The 25780-nt window shown below is 41.7% G+C and overlaps 1 protein-coding gene across 2 annotated transcripts in view; it reads left to right on the top strand.

Annotated features, from left to right (window-relative positions):
- Positions 1-25780, top strand: part of LOC144730341 (centrosomal protein of 112 kDa-like) — a 198927-nt gene that overhangs the window by 94687 nt on the left and 78460 nt on the right. For both annotated transcript variants that reach the window (XR_013587810.1, XM_078611086.1), the window contains exons 22-23: positions 13055-13117; positions 25105-25254. Coding sequence is in view for 1 of the 2 variants with exons in the window: in XM_078611086.1 (XP_078467212.1) it covers positions 13055-13117; positions 25105-25254 (213 nt within the window). In the remaining variant the exon portion in view is untranslated. The remainder of the gene's footprint in view (positions 1-13054; positions 13118-25104; positions 25255-25780) is intronic.

Genomic DNA, 25780 nt, shown 5'->3' on the forward strand with positions numbered 1-25780 from the left:
CAAGGGAATACCGCGAATAGTTCTGCAGTTGTAACGAGCGGCACCGTGGGCTGCATACGGGATGTATCGTCAGCTGCTCGCAACGGACGCGGTGGGGGCGCAGGGAGCGCTGAGGGTTAATGTGTGTTCTTTCTGCGCTGATTCTGATAAGGCAGCGTCAGATTCGCAGGGCCCAGTGACAAGTGGGGCTTTAAAAAAAATGTCTGCCGCCGCATGCTGTCCCGCACACTAATGCGTGCGAAAAGGAAGCACGCGTCTGAAAAATATATATGTGTGTGTGTGTGAAACATTTCGATTTAAAGCTTTCGTGACTGCAGGGATTCATCTTCTTGGTTCTTTCGGTAAAGTCACGTAGAAGGGAAGTAATAAAATAATAAAAATAAAACATAATAAAACAATTATGTTTTATTTTTATTATTTTATTACTTCCCTTCTACGTGACTTTACCGAAAGAACCAAGAAGGTGAATCCCTGCAGTCACGAAACATAATAAAACAATTATGTTTTATTTTTATTATTTTATTACTTCCCTTCTACGTGACTTTACCGAAAGAACCAAGAAGATGAATCCCTGCAGTCACGAAACATAATAAAACAATTATGTTTTATTTTTATTATTTTATTACTTCCCTTCTACGTGACTTTACCGAAAGAACCAAGAAGATGAATCCCTGCAGTCACGAAACATAATAAAACAATTATGTTTTATTTTTATTATTTTATTACTTCCCTTCTACGTGACTTTACCGAAAGAACCAAGAAGATGAATCCCTGCAGTCACGAAACATAATAAAACAATTATGTTTTATTTTTATTATTTTATTACTTCCCTTCTACGTGACTTTACCGAAAGAACCAAGAAGATGAATCCCTGCAGTCACGAAACATAATAAAACAATTATGTTTTATTTTTATTATTTTATTACTTCCCTTCTACGTGACTTTACCGAAAGAACCAAGAAGATGAATCCCTGCAGTCACGAAACATAATAAAACAATTATGTTTTATTTTTATTATTTTATTACTTCCCTTCTACGTGACTTTACCGAAAGAACCAAGAAGATGAATCCCTGCAGTCACGAAACATAATAAAACAATTATGTTTTATTTTTATTATTTTATTACTTCCCTTCTACGTGACTTTACCGAAAGAACCAAGAAGATGAATCCCTGCAGTCACGAAACATAATAAAACAATTATGTTTTATTTTTATTATTTTATTACTTCCCTTCTACGTGACTTTACCGAAAGAACCAAGAAGATGAATCCCTGCAGTCACGAAACATAATAAAACAATTATGTTTTATTTTTATTATTTTATTACTTCCCTTCTACGTGACTTTACCGAAAGAACCAAGAAGATGAATCCCTGCAGTCACGAAACATAATAAAACAATTATGTTTTATTTTTATTATTTTATTACTTCCCTTCTACGTGACTTTACCGAAAGAACTAAGAAGATGAATCCCTGCAGTCACGAAACATAATAAAACAATTATGTTTTATTTTTATTATTTTATTACTTCCCTTCTACGTGACTTTACCGAAAGAACCAAGAAGGTGAATCCCTGCAGTCACGAAACATAATAAAACAATTATGTTTTATTTTTATTATTTTATTACTTCCCTTCTACGTGACTTTACCGAAAGAACCAAGAAGGTGAATCCCTGCAGTCACGAAACATAATAAAACAATTATGTTTTATTTTTATTATTTTATTACTTCCCTTCTACGTGACTTTACCGAAAGAACCAAGAAGATGAATCCCTGCAGTCACGAAACATAATAAAACAATTATGTTTTATTTTTATTATTTTATTACTTCCCTTCTACGTGACTTTACCGAAAGAACTAAGAAGATGAATCCCTGCAGTCACGAAACATAATAAAACAATTATGTTTTATTTTTATTATTTTATTACTTCCCTTCTACGTGACTTTACCGAAAGAACCAAGAAGGTGAATCCCTGCAGTCACGAAACATAATAAAACAATTATGTTTTATTTTTATTATTTTATTACTTCCCTTCTACGTGACTTTACCGAAAGAACCAAGAAGGTGAATCCCTGCAGTCACGAAACATAATAAAACAATTATGTTTTATTTTTATTATTTTATTACTTCCCTTCTACGTGACTTTACCGAAAGAACCAAGAAGATGAATCCCTGCAGTCACGAAACATAATAAAACAATTATGTTTTATTTTTATTATTTTATTACTTCCCTTCTACGTGACTTTACCGAAAGAACCAAGAAGATGAATCCCTGCAGTCACGAAACATAATAAAACAATTATGTTTTATTTTTATTATTTTATTACTTCCCTTCTACGTGACTTTACCGAAAGAACCAAGAAGATGAATCCCTGCAGTCACGAAACATAATAAAACAATTATGTTTTATTTTTATTATTTTATTACTTCCCTTCTACGTGACTTTACCGAAAGAACCAAGAAGGTGAATCCCTGCAGTCACGAAACATAATAAAACAATTATGTTTTATTTTTATTATTTTATTACTTCCATTCTACGTGACTTTACCGAAAGAACCAAGAAGGTGAATCCCTGCAGTCACGAAACATAATAAAACAATTATGTTTTATTTTTATTATTTTATTACTTCCCTTCTACGTGACTTTACCGAAAGAACTAAGAAGATGAATCCCTGCAGTCACGAAACATAATAAAACAATTATGTTTTATTTTTATTATTTTATTACTTCCCTTCTACGTGACTTTACCGAAAGAACCAAGAAGGTGAATCCCTGCAGTCACGAAACATAATAAAACAATTATGTTTTATTTTTATTATTTTATTACTTCCCTTCTACGTGACTTTACCGAAAGAACCAAGAAGGTGAATCCCTGCAGTCACGAAACATAATAAAACAATTATGTTTTATTTTTATTATTTTATTACTTCCCTTCTACGTGACTTTACCGAAAGAACCAAGAAGATGAATCCCTGCAGTCACGAAACATAATAAAACAATTATGTTTTATTTTTATTATTTTATTACTTCCCTTCTACGTGACTTTACCGAAAGAACCAAGAAGATGAATCCCTGCAGTCACGAAACATAATAAAACAATTATGTTTTATTTTTATTATTTTATTACTTCCCTTCTACGTGACTTTACCGAAAGAACCAAGAAGATGAATCCCTGCAGTCACGAAACATAATAAAACAATTATGTTTTATTTTTATTATTTTATTACTTCCCTTCTACGTGACTTTACCGAAAGAACCAAGAAGGTGAATCCCTGCAGTCACGAAACATAATAAAACAATTATGTTTTATTTTTATTATTTTATTACTTCCCTTCTACGTGACTTTACCGAAAGAACCAAGAAGGTGAATCCCTGCAGTCACGAAACATAATAAAACAATTATGTTTTATTTTTATTATTTTATTACTTCCCTTCTACGTGACTTTACCGAAAGAACCAAGAAGGTGAATCCCTGCAGTCACGAAACATAATAAAACAATTATGTTTTATTTTTATTATTTTATTACTTCCCTTCTACGTGACTTTACCGAAAGAACCAAGAAGGTGAATCCCTGCAGTCACGAAACATAATAAAACAATTATGTTTTATTTTTATTATTTTATTACTTCCCTTCTACGTGACTTTACCGAAAGAACCAAGAAGGTGAATCCCTGCAGTCACGAAACATAATAAAACAATTATGTTTTATTTTTATTATTTTATTACTTCCCTTCTACGTGACTTTACCGAAAGAACCAAGAAGATGAATCCCTGCAGTCACGAAACATAATAAAACAATTATGTTTTATTTTTATTATTTTATTACTTCCCTTCTACGTGACTTTACCGAAAGAACCAAGAAGGTGAATCCCTGCAGTCACGAAACATAATAAAACAATTATGTTTTATTTTTATTATTTTATTACTTCCCTTCTACGTGACTTTACCGAAAGAACCAAGAAGGTGAATCCCTGCAGTCACGAAACATAATAAAACAATTATGTTTTATTTTTATTATTTTATTACTTCCCTTCTACGTGACTTTACCGAAAGAACTAAGAAGGTGAATCCCTGCAGTCACGAAACATAATAAAACAATTATGTTTTATTTTTATTATTTTATTACTTCCCTTCTACGTGACTTTACCGAAAGAACCAAGAAGGTGAATCCCTGCAGTCACGAAACATAATAAAACAATTATGTTTTATTTTTATTATTTTATTACTTCCCTTCTACGTGACTTTACCGAAAGAACCAAGAAGGTGAATCCCTGCAGTCACGAAACATAATAAAACAATTATGTTTTATTTTTATTATTTTATTACTTCCCTTCTACGTGACTTTACCGAAAGAACCAAGAAGATGTGTGAAACATGTTTAATAATCCGCTGTGGAGGTATTGCCGTTTGTAAACAATTCTGCGCTCGTAAAATCTGAAGCTTATTTGGCTCGTGAAACCCATCGTTTGGCCGGGGATGCTGCTTACAGGAGTGGATTATCAATTTAAGGAACAAGGGAATCGATGAGAAATAAGAAGGAATAAACATTACACCGTTGAAATAATTAAACGGACAATTTTCTGAGTACAGTGGCGCATTAGCAAGTGACAGTTGCATAGTTTAATGCTAACAAAGTTATTTTCACAATCTATGGTTGGATTTGCAAATACTGTGGTGAAATTGCACGACATATAAATGTCAAATAACCCTTTTTTTAAGCTCATAGTTTTTGGATAAAAATGGGTGAAAATCTTGTAGTCTTCTGCAGAAAGCTACGCGAGGCCTAATTTTTAAATTGGATGAGAAGCTGTCAGGGTTACACACGGGGACTGCGGCTTTTGAAGAACCTGTCCGTCAAGGCATTAAACAAGACACAGCAGAAGCAGCATCAGCGCAGGCGAAATGCTCACAAAATGTCCAATTAAAAAAATCACATTCATACACAGCATAGAGTCTAACTCGTCTAACTTAAATATTTCAGTCAATACCTCCCTGTCTCCCCTCTCTTTGGATATGTTTAGTCAATTCAGCTTCCTGAAGAGATCTATTTGAAGCGTAACAAGCAAAGCAGTATTTCAGTTTCACCGAATTGTGTTTGGATAATGCCATTCTCTAGTTTGATAATCGCACACTTTGTAAAACCGTTTGTTGTCGATTCTAGGCCATGCCTCGGACAATATCACGTCTATTTCTTCCTTTGGCACCCTTAAAGGCTGGTCTTCTGTCTGACTGTTCATATGCATGCTTGCTGTATAACATTACTGTGTGTGTGTGCATGTAATTAGTTGTTGTTTTTCTTCGCCTGAGGACGGCTGCTTGCGTTGTGGCCGAAACGTCGTGAGAATTGTTTTACTATGTTTTATTTTTATTATTTTATTACTTCCCTTCTACGTGACTTTACCGAAAGAACCAAGAAGATGTTTATCAGTGATCAAACACAATTTGTTGTTTTTAAACATGGATATGTCCGTACATGCTAATATTGCATCATTGAGCTTGAAGGATCATTTATGTTTTTAGAATTTTACTGCAATTTGAGGAATTATGGAAATTATGTTTGCCCATTGAATTCAATTAAGTACTTATGAAAGCTGCAGTGTGCAATCATCATATAGTTGCAATGCTATTATACAAATAAATAAGTAAATTCTTGCTTGGAGTGCATTACAAGTACTGTACAGTATATATTTTTCTTCTTATTCTTATCTTTGAAAGTAAACGTTTTAACTTAGAGTTTGCGTTTTGTCTCATACATTATCATCGTTGCCATCAATCCAATTTAATCGTTGTCAAAGTGGCAAGCGGCTGGTACATTCCTTTCCATCATCTTAATGCCCATTTGAAGCTGATAAACACACGTTTAAAATATTCCCTCTCAAAATTACAGACGTGTATATGCCTATGCTTGAATGCCCTCGTGTATGACTGCCATGTCAGTGTGCTGTACAATAGTTAATTAAAATAATGGGATTTAAAGTATTGTTGAGAAAGTGAACTTGACACTTCTAGATTTGAAGCTTTCGTGACTGCATTCTTAGGTTTTTTCGGTAAAGTCACGTAGGTAAAAAATTTAATATGTAATAATTAATACAAGGATTTTACGTAGGTAAAAAAATTAAATTAATAATTAATAAAAGTAATTTTTTTTTTTCTTTTACATTTTTTACCTACGTGACTTTACCAAAAAAACCTAAGAATATGAACTTGACACTGCTCGGGTTACTGCTTGCTATTGGTATTCCTTAACTCATCAACGGAGATTGCGAAAATCTTAACGTTCTTCATGACTGGGACACAAACATTAGCGTTCGATTAATGGGGTGGGGGGGGTCACCCTGCTTCCCTCATTGTCTGGAAGTTCCTTTTCCCCGTGCTGTCGACTCTGCACCTCCTCACGTCCAGTCAAGATCTCCCTTTTTCCTTTACCTATGACTGGCTGCTTTCTCTCTATATAATATAAATATGATGATAGCGATTTTCCCCTTTTTTCTGGCAACAAAACTGAACTCTTTTTACAAGGATTCATGTCTGCATTAAACACAATACTTGCTGTCAAAATGCAAACAAAAGACACACTCTTCCTGGTTCTTTCGGTAAAGTCACGTAGAAGGGAAATAATGAAATAATAAAAATTAAACTTTATACATTCATTTATTATTTTATTACTTCCCTTCTACGTTACTTTACCGAAAGAACCAAGAAGATGAATCCCTGCAGTCACGAAAGCTTTAAATCGAAAAAAAAACACACTATGATAATATATGCATTGTCCTTGAAACTGATTGGTCCACACCAAGGGACGGCTTTCTTTTGAGCCTCGACCCAATTGGTGCTCGACCAGAGGACGCCAAAAGGCGTACAGCCATGTAGATGCTCACCCCGAGCCCTCATTACTTTGATAGTGCATTGTCTTTGAGCTGTACGCCTTTTGGCGTCCTCTGGTCGAGCACCAATTGGGTCGAGGCTCAAAAGAAAGCCGTCCCTTGGTGTGGACCAATCAGTTTCAAGGACAATGCATATATTATTATAGTGGTTTTTTTGCATTTTGACTGGAAGTATTGTGGTTAATGCAGACATGAATCCTCGTAAAAAGGTTTCAGTTTTGTTGCCAGAAAAAAGGGGAAAACCCTATTATTATATGTTGGTACTGGCAAAGGAGGTCTAATGATGAAATATAAATATGCTTCCTGTTTCATCATCTTGATATGTGGTCTCATTCAGACACTATATAAGGTAACATTCTATTGTAATATAGAAATGTTTAGTGGCTTTGTCAAACGTTTTGTCTAACAGTGTCATATAAATTAATTGGTACGTGCACTTAATTTCAACGCCGAAGAGATCCAATCATTTCGCAGTGAGCTTAAGGCCCTGCTGTATCTTGCTGGCTGGCTTCATTGAGTGAGGATCGTCCCCACACACACCTGAGTTTATGAAGCCCGGATGTTCACATCTTGAAAGTGACCCCCACTCAACGTACTTTGTTGCACAGAAGCCCACATCTGATGAAACCATGGGCAAACACGTTTTCATTCTTCGGCCAAAAAGAAACCAAACAAGCATGAGATGGTTCTTATCTCCATTATTGACCCAACATCAAGGTTTAAATTCCACATTCCAATGGCAGGAGCCACGTCTTCCCATGAGAAAATTATTGTTAACCATCCGTAAAGTGTTACTCGGGACACATCGACAGAAGAAATAATGGCAGATGGTCAATAATAACGTCGAACGAGCAGTCAAGGAATGGTGTGCGTCCGTGTGGAGCATCAAAATAAGCTTGTTTTACAGGTGCTTGGTGGATTATTAGATGATGAAGAGAGGCTAGACTGTCAATACCCTGCCAGGATTACCAATCCTTGCGATTGTAAGTCAAGTGCTCTGCTACACACTGCCATCCAACCGAGCTACAAACATAACCACAACTTTGCAAAATAACCAAACTAAAAAGTCGTACATTCCTTTAAATTATAAAGGTGTCAGTAAAAGTTGCGTAGCATCAAACATTCATTATCTGTAAAAAAAAACAGCCTTTTCATATTCTTTGTTTAAAAAATATAAAATGTATAGAGGCCAAAACACTCCAACCACTGTTGCTACATCATTTTTTTTCACCCCCACGTCTATGTGGTTTTTCCCCCCTTGAACTTAAAAGAATTGATAAGCATCCCTATGGGCTCTCTGGTGGGCACAGATGCAATGATATCATTATGTGCCGCGGCCCAGGCGGGGAAATTTGAAACCAAGTCACACAAGTGGATCCTTAGACGCCTGCGGAGACTGCGAGCGTGCGCGTCTCCCGCGTCTCCTCCGCGATGTGTCGTCCTGCGCCTGGGCTGAGGCCAACTGATGTGTGGGTTTTTGGAGTCGCCCCTGCCTTTTCTTCGCACATCACGCTGGGTAGTAGGCGTTTGTACGACCGGCTGCAAGGATGTTCTACGCCTGCTTTCTGGAGGCACATCAAAGACGTCTATTCGGCGGCAGCGGGTCTCGGGCTCCTTTCTCAGTCTACCTCCGTCTCCTCCGTCCTCATACCCCCCCTCTCCCCGTCTCCCTTGCTCTCCCCTTCTTGGCTTTCTCCATTCCTCTCTCTCTCCCCAACCTCCGCACACTCTCTCTTTTCACTCGCTCACCCCCCCCACCTTCCCACCACCGCCACGACAACGCTTAGAGTTCATCTGCTCAGTCACAAGTCTGGCAGGGCCCCCAAAGCCACCGACACACGAAGAATCCTAATAAGTCATGTGCAGTCCATCCTGCACCTAATGGTTTGTTTTCCTGTCCTTGACAGGCAGACTCACTGGCATGACTGAACCCTCATTGTATCTTTCTGCTCGTGAAGATATATATAATTTTATGTACTCTATATCTTCTCAGAAAATGACAATGTTTGAATATTTCAGCATGTTTTTTTTTTAAGGATTTAAATATTGGTACTTTGATAATACGGTAATGACGGCGATGAAGATGATAGAGGTGAAGTTTGACACAATATATAATCCCATTCACAAGTAAGAGTCCTATTTATTTTCTTTGTAACTGTCGTCTGCTTTCATTACGCTCTGGTCTCCTTGTTGATAATACTCCGGGTATTCATCGCAATCTGTAGCTGAGTATGACTGTCTTATAAACCCTCACGATAACCAAATTACTGCAACACTGGAGTATCTTTGGCTGTCTTCAGCCATGCATAGCTTGCCGATGAGCCCTAATGAGGACGAAGTGTGTCTCTGTCTCCCTTGTGGGGACTACCCAGGATACCTTTCTTGATGCGCTATTATTCGAAAGATTAGGCAGCTGTTTTAATCAAGTAAAACAGTAAATGTCAGTTTAAAAAGTGCTAATCAGGAAATCTATTGAAATTTCTCAAGGCCCCATGGTGTAAAGTGCAGTTTCCAACTCTTATAATCCACTCTCTCCGTGGCCTCAACGTATGTGCTATGAAGAAGGGTCATTGCCTGAAACGCCGCCTATTATATGCATTTTTTTCTTTTGAGGCCACAGTGTGGCTGACAAAATGTGTTGAGTTATTTTTGTTGATTGTGTTTGTGCACCACTGCCAACGTACCATTGTGGTGCACCATCCTCAGGAGGCGTTCACTCACATGCACATTTCGCCCCCACAGTTTGCTGCAATTGCACACATTCCCGTCAAACACATTCCTGCGGAGGGAGCTGGTAGGAACGTTGGGTTGCTCGGTCAATGGCCAGGGTCAACGGCGGCGTGGTGTATTCCGCAAATATTCCCGACTGTGAGGGCGGGCACAAGCCGGCGTGAGTAGGTTAAACGTTGAGTTTTATAAGGGCACCACGGGGTGACCAGCCCCTCCCCACCCAGCCCCACCCCTCTCACCCCCCACCCAGCCCCACCCACCCAACCCAGCCCCTCCCCACCCTCCCCACCCAGCCCCTCCCCACCCAGCCCCACCCTCCCCACCCTCCCCTCCCCACCCTCCCCTCCCCACCCAGCCCCTCCCTCCCCACCCAGCCCCTCTCTGCACGACGGACATAATAATCCCCTGTGGGCTGGTGCAACCAGGAGGTTCCTACCAGTATAAGTTGTATATACATTGGCATGTTTAACCTTTCACGTGCGCAAACTCTTTTGATCACTGGAGATTTGCAAATTAATTAAGGACATGATTTCCTTCCACAGGAGGGACAATTTGTTTAGATTTTAGCCAAAGGTAGGTAAAAAAAAATGTATCTGCTGGGCAGTTAGCAAACGCAGGTGGGGGGAGGTGGCATGCTCACCAGAACAATTTAAACACACGGGCCCCCCCTTCCCACCTGATGACGGAAGCTTGCGTTGCCTCCGAAACGTCGTGATTTAATTTAGTTATTTTTTATTTTCACCTACGTGACTTTACCGAAAGAACCAAAGAGTGTTCCCCTCCAGCGTCAGTGGTTTGGCCCGTTATCTGTGCTAAGCAGTTGGGTGTGATCGCACCATTATGCTATTGGCAGGGGAGGGGCTAGGAGTGGGAGGTGGGGGGGTTAGAGATCTTGTTCACTTCAAATATGTGTGTTTGTTTGTTACTTACGTTTATTTATTTATCAATGTGGCTTCAAAGAAGAAACCTTTTTTGTCTGATGTATTTTAATGAATTTGAAACAGCACGATGTGCAAAGGTTATCATTAAAGGTACAGAGCTGACTTTTGGTAAATATAGCTTTAAAGGATTACAAATTACATGGTACGCCTTAAATAATGCAGTGTGCTGCTTATGTCTTGCATGCAATAATTTATGTATGCAGATCAGCCAGTTTTAAAACATTGATTACGTGTATCCCCCTACTAGTTTTTACGTGTGCAACTAACTCCATAAATCATGCCCTGGAGAAGCGAACAGGCTACTTGTGATTTTATTTCGATTTAAAGCTTTCGTGACTGCAGGGATTCATCTTCTTGGTTCTTTCGGTAAAGTCACGTAGAAGGGAAATAATAAAATAATACAAATAAAACATTATTATTTTATGTTTTATTTTTATAATTAATAAATATTTTATTATGTTTTATTTTTTTTATTTTATTATTTCCCTTCTACGTGACTTTACCGAAAGAACCAAGAAGATACTTGTGATTTGTATCTGTTTCCATGCAGTCGCTTAACTATACAGCAGCGCCTAGAGTTTATTTTTTTGGGGGGGGGGGGGGGGGGCAACAGGAAGCATACCTTTCTTGCGTACCGCTTTAATGCAGATATATACATAAAACAGCATGCCAGGTGAACCAGCTGTAAACAACCAGTCGATGCCACCATTACCGTGTAACACGGTCCGTGGGTTACTGCGCATTAATGACCCATGGCCCCGCATCACTCAAGGAGCTCCATTCTGTCTTTGGAACACGAACCGGTTGTTGGATATTCTGGGACCAAGGATCAAATTTTCTTCCACGGAATGCACGAGAACCCCTTGAGTGCAACCTCTATTTTACCTGGCAGGAACAACATTATCCATGATACATGTTTTTTTTTGGGTTCGAACGCATACATAAAGATGTGTCGTTAAACCCCGCCACCACCCGACACAGCCAATTAGTGTAAGGCTTGTCGCGTAAACGGAACATGCACAATGGCTACTAGTTGAGCACACTGGTTTGTTAATGGACCAAGGTTTGTTATTAAAGGAGCAACATTGTAATCTTTAACATTGTTGTTAAGGGATAACATTGTCAATAATTATTTCCTTGGTTAACTTTTTTTTTTTAGGATTAACACGCCTTTTGTCAAGGAGATCTGGGAGATTTGGCAAGCTGCAGTCATGTAAGGATGATGATGATGATGATAATCCTCATTAGACATTGTCTGTCCACTGCTATAAAGATAACATGTAGCAATAGGGGCCGCCATCTCACGTCTGCACATGGACTGATTTCATTGCTCCATGTCCATGGTGGTCTTTCTCTTGGACGCGTTTCCTCCTTTTGGCTGCCAGTCTCGTCCATCGACCACAATCCCGCGTCTGCTGATGAGTCCTGTCCAAGCCCATTTGCTGTTCAGAATTTTCATCATGATATCGCTTGATTTGTATTTCCCATCCCCCACCCCCTCACATTTACACGCCGTCATGTAACAGTGGTAAACATTCAAATCTTCGTCAACTCTGCACGACGTACTGTGAGAGACTTGAGTCTCCGTTTGGGGGGGTGTCGAATTCCCACCACCAGCTCAGGGCCACCGACGGAGAGGGAGTACCACCGTTGCTCGTGTTATAGAAGCAAGCCTGTCAACCCTTTATCAGCGCCCTACCTTATTACAGACCAATTCAGACCTTATTGGGCACCCCGTGCCCCTTGCAAATCTCAACGTTTATCCTACAAAGTTCCATCACAAGGGAGAAACACAAGCAAATGGATCAAACATTTCCTTTACTCAATTTCCCCTGTACAAGAATACGGGTAACCCGTATGGGTTGACAGGTATGGAGACACTTTTAAATATCAAAATGTGGAATTTGAGAAGATGACAATAACATGGCGTGCCCTGCCCTTGATGGCACAGGGTCTGCAATGCTCATTTTACGGCTGTCGGCACAATCTTGGTAAAGTTCCACAAAAATGACCGTGCAGCTGCAGGAATTTAAATGTCGATTCAGCACAAACCGGCTCGGCGAGTTGGTGCTAAGAGTACTAATCCACTCGTCTATCCCCCCACCCTCCCACACTCGTCGTAATATCTCGCAATTCCGAAATAGCATGCAACGATTAGTTTTTGAATGATTACGAGGAAGTTTATTCGGGAGGGTTTTTAAAAAAAAAATTGTTTCAAAGCCCGATCCGCAAAAAAAAAAAAAATTCTTGGAAATTATCATTTTCAGGGAAGTGCACCTTGGAAGGCAAATATATGACTTCACGTACGTGACCCAGTGCGGCTGCGTATTTGCTGTGAAAATAGGGTGTCCCGCGGCCTCGTTGTTTAACCAGCTGTCTTGCGTTGCACGGCTCCGTTTCCTGCCCCCTATTGCTACATGCGTGTTATCTTTACCGTGCCCACGGCCGCTGTGGGTGACGCTGTGCCGTCTCTGTGTTTTTTTTACTTTATTTTACCAGGCCAGCGCGCGGCTCAGACAGATGGAGAAGGAGTGCAATCAAAGGCTGGCCGCCTCCGCGCAGGTGAGGGCACCCAAGCAAACCACAATGTCCCCACCACACCACCCGTCACCGTTGTCGCCAGCAGCGGGCCGACACAAAGATAATGCCGGGTGGAGGACAATGAACTCGCTTGTTACCTCACCTGCAAGAAAGAAAAAGAAAATATGCTGTAAAAATGTACACACACACACAAAAATGCAATCTGATGTTGGTCAATCTGTTAAGGAAAAAAAAACCCACCATTGTTTTCCAATGCGGTGAGGTTCTAGTGGACTGCTGTGAGGCATGGGTCACTGTTTTAGATTATGCGATTTTGTATTTAGTTTAACGTTTAAGGTACATAATTCATAACGCACTGTACCACGGTCTTGCTTTGGAGACACTCGCCCGACTGCGGCTTCGCGTGCCGTCCGCCTCCATCGATCTCGTGCTCAGACTCATCACACCCACCGTGGTGGGGGACCCCAATTGCTCATCAAGTTCTCCCACCGCCTGTCCATCACATCCTGTGCCTCCCTGTGGTCCGTTTTTCGTAAATCGTCCTCTCTAATTGTGTGTTTCACTGCACCATGTCTTCCCGCTACGTGTCCAAAGTACTCGGCTATAATATCGAAACCTTTAATTGGCTTCCCCTTATTAACGTGTATCCTTGTATGGACAAAATAATGTACTTCATATGCACTTGAAATGGCTTGGTTGTTATTATGGTATAGTTCTACACATTTTTTCGTGTGATAAAATATTAGGATTAAGTGATAGTGTGGGGAATGCTGTCAGTGAAGCCATGTCTTTGGATCCACAATCAACCAACGAGCAGAGCAATCATTAATTGCATTCACAGTTTTATGCGTGTATTATATAACGACGCAATGACCATGGCCACACTTCTCAGCGTTGCATTACACTGTGCCAAACGTTTGCAAACACATCTGGGAAAGTACGTTCCTTTTCGGGCTGCGTGAAGCGAGCATTCTTGAGCTGGGGTCTGACTGACAGGGAAGGATAATGGAAGGGAGGAAGGAAGCATAGCACCCCGTGTGCAAAGGGGACCCTTTAGTATCCCAAAGGCAATAATATAACATGGTGTTTACCCTTGCCAGACCTTCCCAGTTTGGCCCGGGCTCTGGTCAGGCTTGGCTGCATATAAAAACATTAACACGTTTTACAATTGCGCACTAACCCCTACCAGAGTGAACAGGTGCGCAAACTTTGTTTTATCAGCCTCGCTTGGGAGCAGGGTTGATTTGAAGCCAATCAGTCTGGTTCTGGCTATCGCAGCACATGCGATGCAACGGCGACCAACGATACAAATCACGTACAATATCGGAGTGTATGTGGCCAGCTGCGGTTTTGCGAATGAAAAATGGAAACACGTAAAGTCAACCAAGATAAAAACAGGCGCAGGTTTTTTCACGAAATAAATGTAAGAAAGCTGGCAGTTATAAATGAGAAGGCGGTGAGTAAGACATATGTGGTGAGCAACGTATTGAACACTGGTAAGTTAGTAGTTGGGTAATAGTTAATTCCTAACTCGGGTGAAACTGACTTGATGATCATCATTAGACCTCCTTTGCCAGTACCAAAATATAATAATAGGGTTTTTCCCCTTTTTTCTGGCAACAAAACTGAAACCTTTTTACAAGAAACCATGTGTGCATTAACCTCAATACTTGTGGTCAAAATGCAAACAAAAGAAACACTGATAATATTGTGCATTGTTTTTGAGCTGTACGCCTTTTGGCGTCCTCTGGTCTAGCACCAATTGAGACGAGGCTCAAAAGAAATCCGTCTCTGGTGTGGACCAATCAGTTTCAAGGACAATGCATATATTATCAGAGTTTGCATTTTGACCACAAGTATTGTGCTTAATGCAGACATGATTCCTCGTAAAATGGTTTCAGTTTTGTTGCCAGAAAAAAGGGGAAAACCCTTATTATTATGACTTGATGATGTGTCGACTCATGGCACGGAGTGAGACCTAGGGGCGATTGGAAGCTGGCTGGCCTCATCAGCTGGCTGGCCTCATTTGATCGAGATGGACACATGCCTTTCTTTTCCATGCAGACTCTTGCAAGTGACTGGCTGGGACAGAGGGCGCGTGCAACCCTTTGCTAGTCAAACCTCATAGCAGCAGAAACTGTGTCTCCTTGATTGTTAAAATGTTTTTTACAGCCCACGGTCCTGTTGACGCGACCACATGAAACCTACCTTCCCTATTTTCCCTTACATTCTCATCAACCAACATTTACAAATAGAACAATGACAACAACATCTTCTTGGTTCTTTCAGTAAAGTCATGTAGAAGGGAAATAATAAAAAAATAAAAATTTAACATAATAAAATACAATTCTCACGACGTTTCGGCCACAACGCAAGCAGCTGTCCTCAGGTGAAGAACAGGTCTGTCGGAAAGACAGCGTCTGCATGTCGGAAAGACAGCGTCTGAGTGATTCAGACGCTGTCTTTCCGACAGCCCTGTTCTTCACCTGAGGATGGCTGCTTGCGTTGTGGCCGAAATGTCGTGAGAATTGTATTTTATAATGTTTTATTTTTATTATTTCCCTTCTACGTGACTTTACCCGAAAGAACCAAGAAGATGAATCCCTGCAGTCACGAAAGCTTTAAATCTAAATGACAACAACACCATGCTTGTCTGTAGCTTTTCGGGCAGTGCTGTCTCTGCGACACCGCGGCATGTTTGCGACTGGAGCCGGAAATCTATTCCAGAAGATGCCGGGTCCTTCTGCACAGCGCCACGTGCAAATAATTTTCCGCGAGCCCTCCGCATACTTGTAGCGCTCTGACACATCTGGCAGGTGCTGTGCCCCGTGTTTGGGGATAAAGTGTGCATAATCTTCAAATCTGTTCCCGAAGGCTGGAATATTTTCTGGCTTTGTCATCATGTCTCGGCGAGGTGACGTAGGCCCCAAGGAATGTTCCTCGCGGGCAACAGTGTGGTTGAGAAAGTCCAACATCAGGTACGAATTGGGGGAGGTTGGGTGGGGGCAGGACACTGGATTTGAGCCATGGTTGGCTACTCATTTGGTTGTCAGGACTTGCGAAGTTCGGTGTGAGCTGCTATGGCAAAACCCACTTTTAAATTAGAGCAGCCTTGCCACTGTAGATATGTTTTTTTTTTGTATAAAACTTTCATATAAGTGCACTTTTTCAAATTTTCATAGTTCATCATTAGTTTCTGGGTTGGTCTCAGCACATCGTGCAGAAAGGCTCGTCGACTTGAGCGAAAAAATATTGGTTCAATTAAATGTGGTTGCTAATGTTCTGCATGAAAGAAAGCTGTCAAAGAAGCTTGTCAATTTTTCTGCCTATCCATGAGCAATAAAATTCCAGTACGTATATTTGATATTGCTTCGCCAGCACTGTGTTTCAATATTATTGTGCAACTTAAACAGACTGCCATTGCAGGCTGTAGCCTGCATTCTCGAGGCCAATTTCACTTCATGGGCCAGCCTCAACCTCCCAACATGAGAATGGTGGCCTCGTGTAGAACTTCACCAAACAATGCTACGATCGAAAAGGTTGCAGATGGCACGAATGTTTTAATTTAACATTTAATGATTCATTTTGTCAGAGATCTGGTCGTGACCATTTACTTGCACATTTTTCTGGGAAAGCCTTACTCCAAAGTGTTTCTGGGAAAGGCCTGTGGAACTCATGTGATGACTTCAGTCACTTGGAAATTCAAGGAAATGCCTTTTTTTACCGATTCGAGTTTTCTTTCAACTTGAGTTCAAGCGCACTCCTCTCTACTCATGTGGAATTATACGTAGCAATTATTGTCCCCTAGTGACAGACTAATGCCCACATGCAGGCCATTGTTGCTGAGTCACCTTATGCCCATAGGGATAGCTGCTACTAGGGGTGCCCATTCAAATGTTTGAAATGAGATGTGGTGTAAACCACTCTGAGATGCACATGCTTATAGGAGGCACAATTTCCAAACCAAACATTATGATTTAACTTGGCTATCGATGGAAAAACGTGATAAGACTGTATGGGAGATCTTGGTTGAAATGTAACATTGTGTTTGACTGACTTCCACTAGGAGGTCAAAAAACTTAACTTTTTATTTTATCAGGTAAGGCCTACTGAGCTATATAGCTCTTTTTTTAGAAGTGACTTGGCCACAAATGATAGTTCAACGAAGTGGCTTATCACGTGGAAATGTATCGCAGTAAAATACTCTAAAACGCATCTTGAGTCTAAATGTGGAGATAAAAAAATGGAGGATATGGAGAGGAAAGTCCACACGACCACGGGGAGAACATGCAAACTCCAAATATACAAGCATCAGGCTCGGGATCGAACCCACAACCTCCTGCATACCAGGCGAGGTAATTCACTTCTGGCGACAGTATCACCCCCATGGTGGCGAGATCGTGATAACTCAGCCACGGTTTAATTATACGCCTCACTATAAGCACGCGCTTATAGTGAGGCAACATTACCCACAATTTATCATGACACCTCTTGCCTATAGCACCCGGCAGGTATGTGACATTTGTTTAACAGGTTTGACTCTGTTGCTGAGAGTGAACGTTGAAGCCGGTGCAGTGTTTGCCTGCTTAAATGTGTTGCTAGAAAACATTGATCCAGGGGGGGGGGGGGCATAGGTTTGGTGGACTAAAGTGTTATACTATACATCAAGTGTGATGCGAAATATATAAATGAGGACACATACTCTGATGTGTTTATTTTACTAAGAGGGCATTTGTAGAAGGTAAAGGTGCAGCCCTGTAAGTTCTTACACCACTGCTGATAGGAGGGGCTCCCTTTTGAAATATAAATTGAAAACGAATTTCTTTAGAACTGCTTTTTGTGTTTAGTTTTTTGTCCTTCCCCCACACCTCCGATTAGCGCGGGTTGGTTACTTACAGTGCGAAAGAAGTTCAACACACATGCATAGAGGAGGAGCTGTAGAGAGCCCCTCTGGAGGGTATTTGGCCTACTCTTCCACGCGGGAGTAACCCACACTTTACCCCACCACATGGGAGCTGCCGATCGACTCGTGTGTTCTCGCCGCACAAGGTTTGGTGAGTTTGATGATATGCAGCCATACAACATTCACAAGTGGAACTCTTGAGGATGGTCTCAAGAATGTCTTAAGTCTTTGATGGTCCAGTAGAGGGAGCTCAGTGGGTGTTGGACTGAGAGTCATTATGTTGGCATCTAGAAGAGTACAATAACAATGGAATTGTGAAAGGCATATTTCACATGTAACTGCCGGGAATAGCTGCGCAGTATTAATGAATACGTCAGCTTAGCACATGTCTACGTATGTGTATATACGATGGCCCGATCCAGTCGGCTGTTTAAATATTAATGGCAAATGCAGATTTTATAAAATGTCCCCATTTTAAATGTAACATATGTAAAGGAACTTGGCAGCCAAAAGTGGTAATCCAAAATAAGTGTAGAAGTGATATATCATTGGCTCTATAATGGACTTGGTAGAGTATGTGTGAGAGTTAGAGTGCCATTTGACGATATGCAAGAATGTGTTTGTGGGTATGCATTTGCATCGTAGTTGGAGAGTGGCGGCACAGTCATGAGTGCAGTATTGGAGTGGCCAACCTGGGTTAACTTCAGTGTTGAGTGGCATCTGAAGTGGTTCTGTGCCTCGCCTACATTGACTCAACCATTAATGAGTTCTTGGTGTGATGTTTAAATGCTAGCATTGGGGAGACAAAGGCAGCTGTGTCGCTGACCACATTACACCCTTGTGCGCTGTTCGGCCTGCTCCAACAGTTTGCATTCGTGTATTTTAATATATATGTGACTAGCTTTACTACCCGGCTTCTTCCGGGACTTTGATTAACCACGCCCGGCCGCCTTTGTCTCCCCAGTGGCGATGTTGACACACCACACCACTTACTCGTTTGAGGCTGAGTCGACCTCGGGGAGGCCCAGGACCGGTTCAAATAATCGTCACCGGTGGTGGCCGTGAGCGGGAATCGAACTCGGGTCGCCGGGTTCGTAGCGCAGCGTAGCGCTACCCGCTACACTACAATGCGTTACGGTTCCACATGCGCGGGTCACGTGACAGATTTGACGTCACAGCTCACTTGCCGTGCAAAAAATATATGTATTATTGAGCTCAATGCAAAAATTTTAGAATTTTTGCATTGTGTACAATCTGGAAAGTACCCACATGGCAAATCTCAAGTTTGTTGCATGTCGGGAAGTACGCTAAACATTTTGAACAGACACACATAATCACAACTTTGCCTTTTATATATATGGAGATAAGCAAGTTTGTGTGTATGTGTACGTTTATTTACGTGGACATGGCCTGGCACAAGCGTCGTGGTGACGTCACCGCCACTTAGTGGCGAATGGCGGTTGTTGTATATTTACAGCTCCGCTCTGAACCCAACGACCCGAGTTCGATTCCCGCTCACGGCCAACACCAGTAACGATTACTTGAACCGGCCCTGGGCATCCCCGAGGTCGACTCAGTCTCAAATGAGTACCTGGTTTGTGGTGTGTAAACATCGCCACTATGGAGACAAAGGCGGTTGGGCGTGGTAGCTGGTCACCCACCCTCTTGTGTACCGTTCTGGCCTTCATAGGTGCTCGCTTAACAGCACTTTCCCCAAAAGTTTGTTGATGCTATACGGGGGATCTCTGTCTTTGTATATCTATGTATGCATGTTTATGCATTTTTATGTATGTTTGTATGAATGTTTGTATTTATTCACTGTGCGTATCTGTGGATTTGCATATATGTATGGTAAGGTGGTGTAAGACTGATGGAGTGGTTCAGTTTCTGTACTTGGCTAAGGCATCCCCATGGGAGGCTTCACATAATCAAATAATCTCTTCTACATCACTTGCCGTGTAACACATTACGCTTTACAGCAGAGTAATATACACCGATTAAAAACGTGGATGTTTTTTTGGCACACTGGTGAGTTGCTGTTCATTTTTTGTCAGTTTCTACTATTTGCCAAGGTATATGGATGAAAAAACTTGGACATTGACAGAAATAGAACAAAGGCTAAACAATTGTGTAAAGAAGCATGTAGAGGTGCATGGATTAGAGAATACATGCACTTTAGATGCAACATAATACGTAGGTTTTCGCAGCCTATGTTACGAATTATCGTTGATTTTTTTCTTTTATTTTAGGCCACGTATTAATCTGACAAAATCTGTGTTCATAAGAATCCTCCACCATCCAACAAGCCGAACAAGTTAATGGTCACGTGACATACATGCATATTAACATACCAGTTATTATGGTTTAAGTGCATCGGCAAGTGGAATAATAATACCAGATTGTTACTCTGACTCTCTGGATCTTGTCCTGATGATGTTGGTTGTCATTTGAAACATAACCTCGTATCTAAATCTCAGTGTACACATTTGGTTGTGAGGAATGTTCTTCAACTCACCAGCAAGCTGAAAACAGAAACAATTGGCGCGTTAAGTGCTTGTACACGTGACTGTCAGTTTATTTGGATGCATTAAGTTGTGGAGGGTTCTTCAGGATATTAGGATCATTGTTGTGGCCTAACCCATAAATCAATGATGATCACAGAAATATCATGTTGACTGTTAAGACTCACAAGTGGGGTTGGGCAGGACATGTTTCGAGAAGAGGTAATGATGACTGTGGTCAAAACTAACAACAGAGTGGCAGACGAAGTAGGGAACGCACCTGAATTCCACCCGATGGGTTATTGCATCGCAGCGCCGTGAGAGATGCCAACGGATCGGGAAGGCCTTTCATCCAGCAGTGGATGGCAAGTGGACGATTATGATGACGACACTGTGTGGTAATGCCACACTGCGAAGACTCGGGGTTCTACAGGTGTGTTTCTAGAGACAATACCTTCTTATGTACCTTGCCTTGCGCAATCATGTAACTCAGATAAACGTGTGATGATGGCTATTGAGTGCCTCGCGCGCGCGCACACACACACTCGTACGTGTATGAATACACTAGTGTGCACTTGATAAATTATGTAGCTATGTATCATCTTACCGACGCATTCTTGAGTTCATTAAAAAAAAAGTCTTTGCCTTTGAATGTGATAAATAAATAAGTGACAGCCACTCAGAAAAAGTGTCCTAATTGCAGTCATTAAGAGTCATTTTATTATACACAAAGCTATTTATCAGCATTGTTTGATCACAGTTTCTGGGGTAATCAATAGAGACCTCGTTGAATGGAAGATATTAGTGTGTAAATTAGCTCGTAAAACACGGTGAATGCCAATGCATTTGAGGTTCACCTTGCCGTGTGTTTGTGTACATCTTGTGAGCCGTTTGTCAGTCCACTGGCGGATAAACACCGTCAGTTGTGGAGAAGTTGTTTGAACATACTTCACCACACTGTCAGCTTGGGTTGGTGAAGGGGGTCCAAGACCAGTACAAATATCACTAGCCATTGGTTTTTAGCCATGGTTGTGAATCAAACTCGGGTTGAGAGGTTCAGTGTGCAGTGTGTTACACCACCGCTATGAACATGACATATAGAGTATTTCTTTAGCTCAATTTTTCCGTGAATCAAGTGTGCTTTATTGACACTACTACACACGGCCAAATTACGTTCCAGTTTAATGCTCAAGACAAATTAATCCGTTGGCTTATTTTATGTTTCATTACGGTGTCCTCTGTCCTTTGAATTTGAACGCGAGCGTCGGTGTGAGCTTGCCATTCTCGTTTGCGTGCTTGAGTAACTTAGCACTTTGATCACGCACTACCCAGGCAGTTACGCCACTGCGAGAATGAAAAAAAGGCCTTCGAAATCATAATCTCTCAATTTGTCAGCTTTGCTGAGCCGAACCGGTCATTACACAAGATGAACATCACCACCGAAATTTCACGTAAAATGAGTCGTGCGATTGAACCCCATCAGAATCAGAATATTTATAGTTCGTGGAGGAATCCGATGAGCTCCAAGGCTCTTTTTCACTAATGTCCTTGGGCCTCATTCGTAACTGTCTAAAGATGCCCTTTACTATTAAATTATTGGTTCTTTTTTAAAGTAACGTAGAAGGGAAATAATAAAATAAAAAATATATAAAACAATAAAAAAATATATTATTTCCCTTCTACGTGACTTTACCGAAAGAACCAAGAATATGAATCCCTGCAGTCACGAAAGCTTTAAATCAAAATTTATGCCCTTTACTGTTACCATCGTAATTTGCCACTATTAATTGCATCACACAGACAATTTTGAGTCATTTTGCAAGCCGTTTAATAATGACGATGGTGCCCACTCGCGCAGAAAGTACACTTGGTTGTATAATGGAGAGCTGGGTTGTTGCCACTGCTTGTGTGTGCCCAGGCAAGAGGTGTGACGTTTGGTGAAATTTTACAATGGCGTGCGAACCACTGGTGGTCAAACGGCGTGGACGTTACGCGAACCTAAGAGCAGAGCGACATTGCGAATGCACAGCAGGGCTGTTATTGTTAACCACTAGCTTAGTTTATCGTTACAGCAATGACTTTTTAAGTTTTGATTTGTGAAAAATCATTACGCCCTAACTTTATAATCGTTAGACACTGAAATTGCACGTAAAACATATATTAACACTACAATGAGTTATTTGTCACGATATATTTGTTGGTAATGCCTCGGAATCAGAATTTTTATTTATCCTGGAGAAATCCTATGAGCTATGAAGCTTTTTTTCACATATTTTCAGCAGGGTCAGGTCAGAAAGTTACAGCAATAAACAACAGTTACAACAACTGACAATACATATTCTTGGTTCTTTCGGTAAAGTCACGTAGAAGAGAAATAATAAAATAAATAAAATATAAAACAATTAAATTCTCACGACGTTTCGACTGCAACACAAGCAATCGTCATCAGGTGTGATGATTGCTTGTTTTGCAGTCGAAACGTGAGAATTGTATTGTTTTATATTTTTATAATTTTATTATTTCCCCTCTACGTGACTTTACCGAAAGAACCAAGAATATGAATCCCTGCAGTCACGAAAGCTTTAAATCAAAATTTAACAGACAATACGTTTAAGAGACCGCTTACAAATATAGAAACTACGTACAGGCGACGTTTCGGGTAATGACCCTTCTTAATGGCCCATGCAGGAAGACCACCCACTGAACAGAAAACGTTGACCCAATGTTACCCAGGACATTGTGACCATTAATGCGTGGAATCTTGGCACTTCATGAAATCAAATACCGTTCAAATTATATTTTGAAATCCACATAGCCCTTGCCTGGCTCTAAATCAACGAACTTGATTAATTGATGGAGATGACGGTATAACACACCGTTGCTACGAACTCGGATCCTCTGCAGGCACGATCCGTCTTATCTCTCCTTGTTGTGTGCTGCTCTGGTCACTCTGTGCCTGGCCCACTTGTCCTTGTTTGTGTGTTGATCTGACTTGGCGGAGTGACTGGCCCCCACCATGGGTGTGTGGAATTTACGCCGTTGACTCGGGGCCACGAGTGGAGATGTTCACAATAAAGATCAAGATGCCACGGTGGCCAAAGCCGATAATGCCATCACACCTCGCCAATGCTTTCTATCCTGTGCCAGATCCTGCAGCTGCTGCTGCTGCACCGTTTACATATGGCCTCCAAAATCTGCCCTCACAAATAAACGAAACTATAAAACTATTTTTATTTTAAAACTAAACTCTTTTTATTTTACCAGGTGAGGCCCACTGAGTTATTTTTTCAAAAGCGACCTGGCCACAAATGACAGCTTATGTGGAAATTTATAGCAACCAAATACTCTGAACGCATATTTCTAAATGTGGAGGGAAAAACCGGAGAACTCGGGGAAAAGTCCACACGACCACAGGGAGAACATGTGAAGTACCGTTGAAGACGCTTGACACCAAGGTTGAGGCACACGTATGTTTATTCGTGTAAGCGGTCAGAACAGGACAGCACTAGAGGGGGTATCGGCCCCCTCACCCGGATAGCTGGGGATACTTCGCTAGCTATCCTGATCTGCCTCGTAGTCCTCCAGTTACTGGGCTAGGGGAGGCTGTCTGGGCCGACACTGGTTAGCCGGCCTACGGTACCCGGAGTCCCAGAGACTGACTCTGGGTCGCGGGACCACGCCACTGGCTCGGTCCTGCGCAGCCCTGACAAGGGCGGCGTCTCAGGTGAGTCCAGGGCTTCTAGCTAGACGTCTTCAGTCTTCCTTCTCCATCCTAATACTGAGCCCCGATCTCTCCGGCTCATCCCCCTTTATACCCCTCCCAGGATCACAACTCCGGGCCCCCCCCCAGGCTGCCCGGTGCGGACGTCGTTGCGGGCACCTCCTCGTTAGCACTCACGGAGCCCCCTGTGCTTGTTTCCCGTGTGATCCCATGCATACAGCCCTACACATACAGCCCCTCCGTAACAGCCCTACACATGCAAACTCCAAATATACAGGCATCAGGGTTGGGATCGAACCCACGCCTCTTGCATACCAGGCGAGGTAGTTAACATCTTGGCCACCATCATCATGGGACCTCTTTTGCCAGTACCAAAATGTACTAGTAGGGTTTTTCCCCTTTTTTTTGGCTGCTCACCCCGAGCCCTCATTACTCTGGTAGTGCGTTGTCTTGAACTGTGCGCCTTTTGGCGTCATCTGGTCGAACACCATATGAGACGAGGCTCCAAAGAAAGCTGTCTCTGGTGTGGACCAATCAGTTTCAAAGACAATGCATAAATTACCAGAGTGTTGTTTTTTGTTTGCATTTGACTGCAGGTATTGTGGTTAATGTAGACATGATTCCTTGCAAAAGGTGTCAGTTTTGTTGCCAGAAAAAAGGGGAAAACCCCTATTAGTATATCTTGGCCACCGTGTCGCCCAAATCTTGGCGTGGTGATGAACAAAATGTCTTATTTGACTGTGACTTTTCTTATGCATGCTCCTTCCCTCGGCTGTCTGCGTCTCCACCGCTGGTTTTGTCACACAAAGGCGACGACGGTCAGACTCGCGTGCCTCTTGAAAGCGTTCGCCGACGTCATAGCTTTTCCCGGTGCTTGTTTCAGGCAATGGCGGAGGTACAGACGAGCACGGCGACCCTGAAAGACGAAGCGAGCAGGCGTCAGCTCGCGCTGGAGAGACTCCTCAACGAGGCCCACACGCAGAGGGACGGTGAGAAGAGGACGTTACTGGAGGAGCACGGCAGAGAGACGCAGGTACCCCCTTTTAAAGCCACGATCTGCACGTCATACTCTTAGTTCTTTCGGTAAGGTCACGTAGGTAAAAAATGAAATTAAAATTAATAAAACTAAAATAATGAAATAAAATAATCAAAATCACGACGTTTCGGAGGCAACACAAGTCTCCGTCATCAGGTGGGACCGTCACAGCCAGATTGCTGCATCAAGTGAGGCAGGGATTCAAGATGCAAGCTCTTAAATACAAGTTAAGGGGAGGAGAGGGGGGGGGGGACGTATCGGGAAGGGGGGGGGCTAAAAGAGAGCACGAGGTGTTGAGCACGAGACTTGTGTTGCTTCCGAAATGTCGTGATTTTATTATTTGATTTCATTATTTTAATTTTATTAATTTTAATTTCTTTTTTTACCTACGTGACTTTACCGAAAGAACTAAGAGAGTATGAATCCTTGCAGTCACGAAAGCTTCAAATCTAGAATAGATCTGCACGTCCACACGTGGGTTTGCGAGTCGGCACGGCACGGCACGGTCGGTGTTTGCTCAACA

Source organism: Lampetra planeri, chromosome 35 (assembly GCF_965212315.1).
Source record: "Lampetra planeri chromosome 35, kcLamPlan1.2.h2, whole genome shotgun sequence".
Taxonomy (NCBI): Eukaryota; Metazoa; Chordata; class Hyperoartia; order Petromyzontiformes; family Petromyzontidae; genus Lampetra; species Lampetra planeri.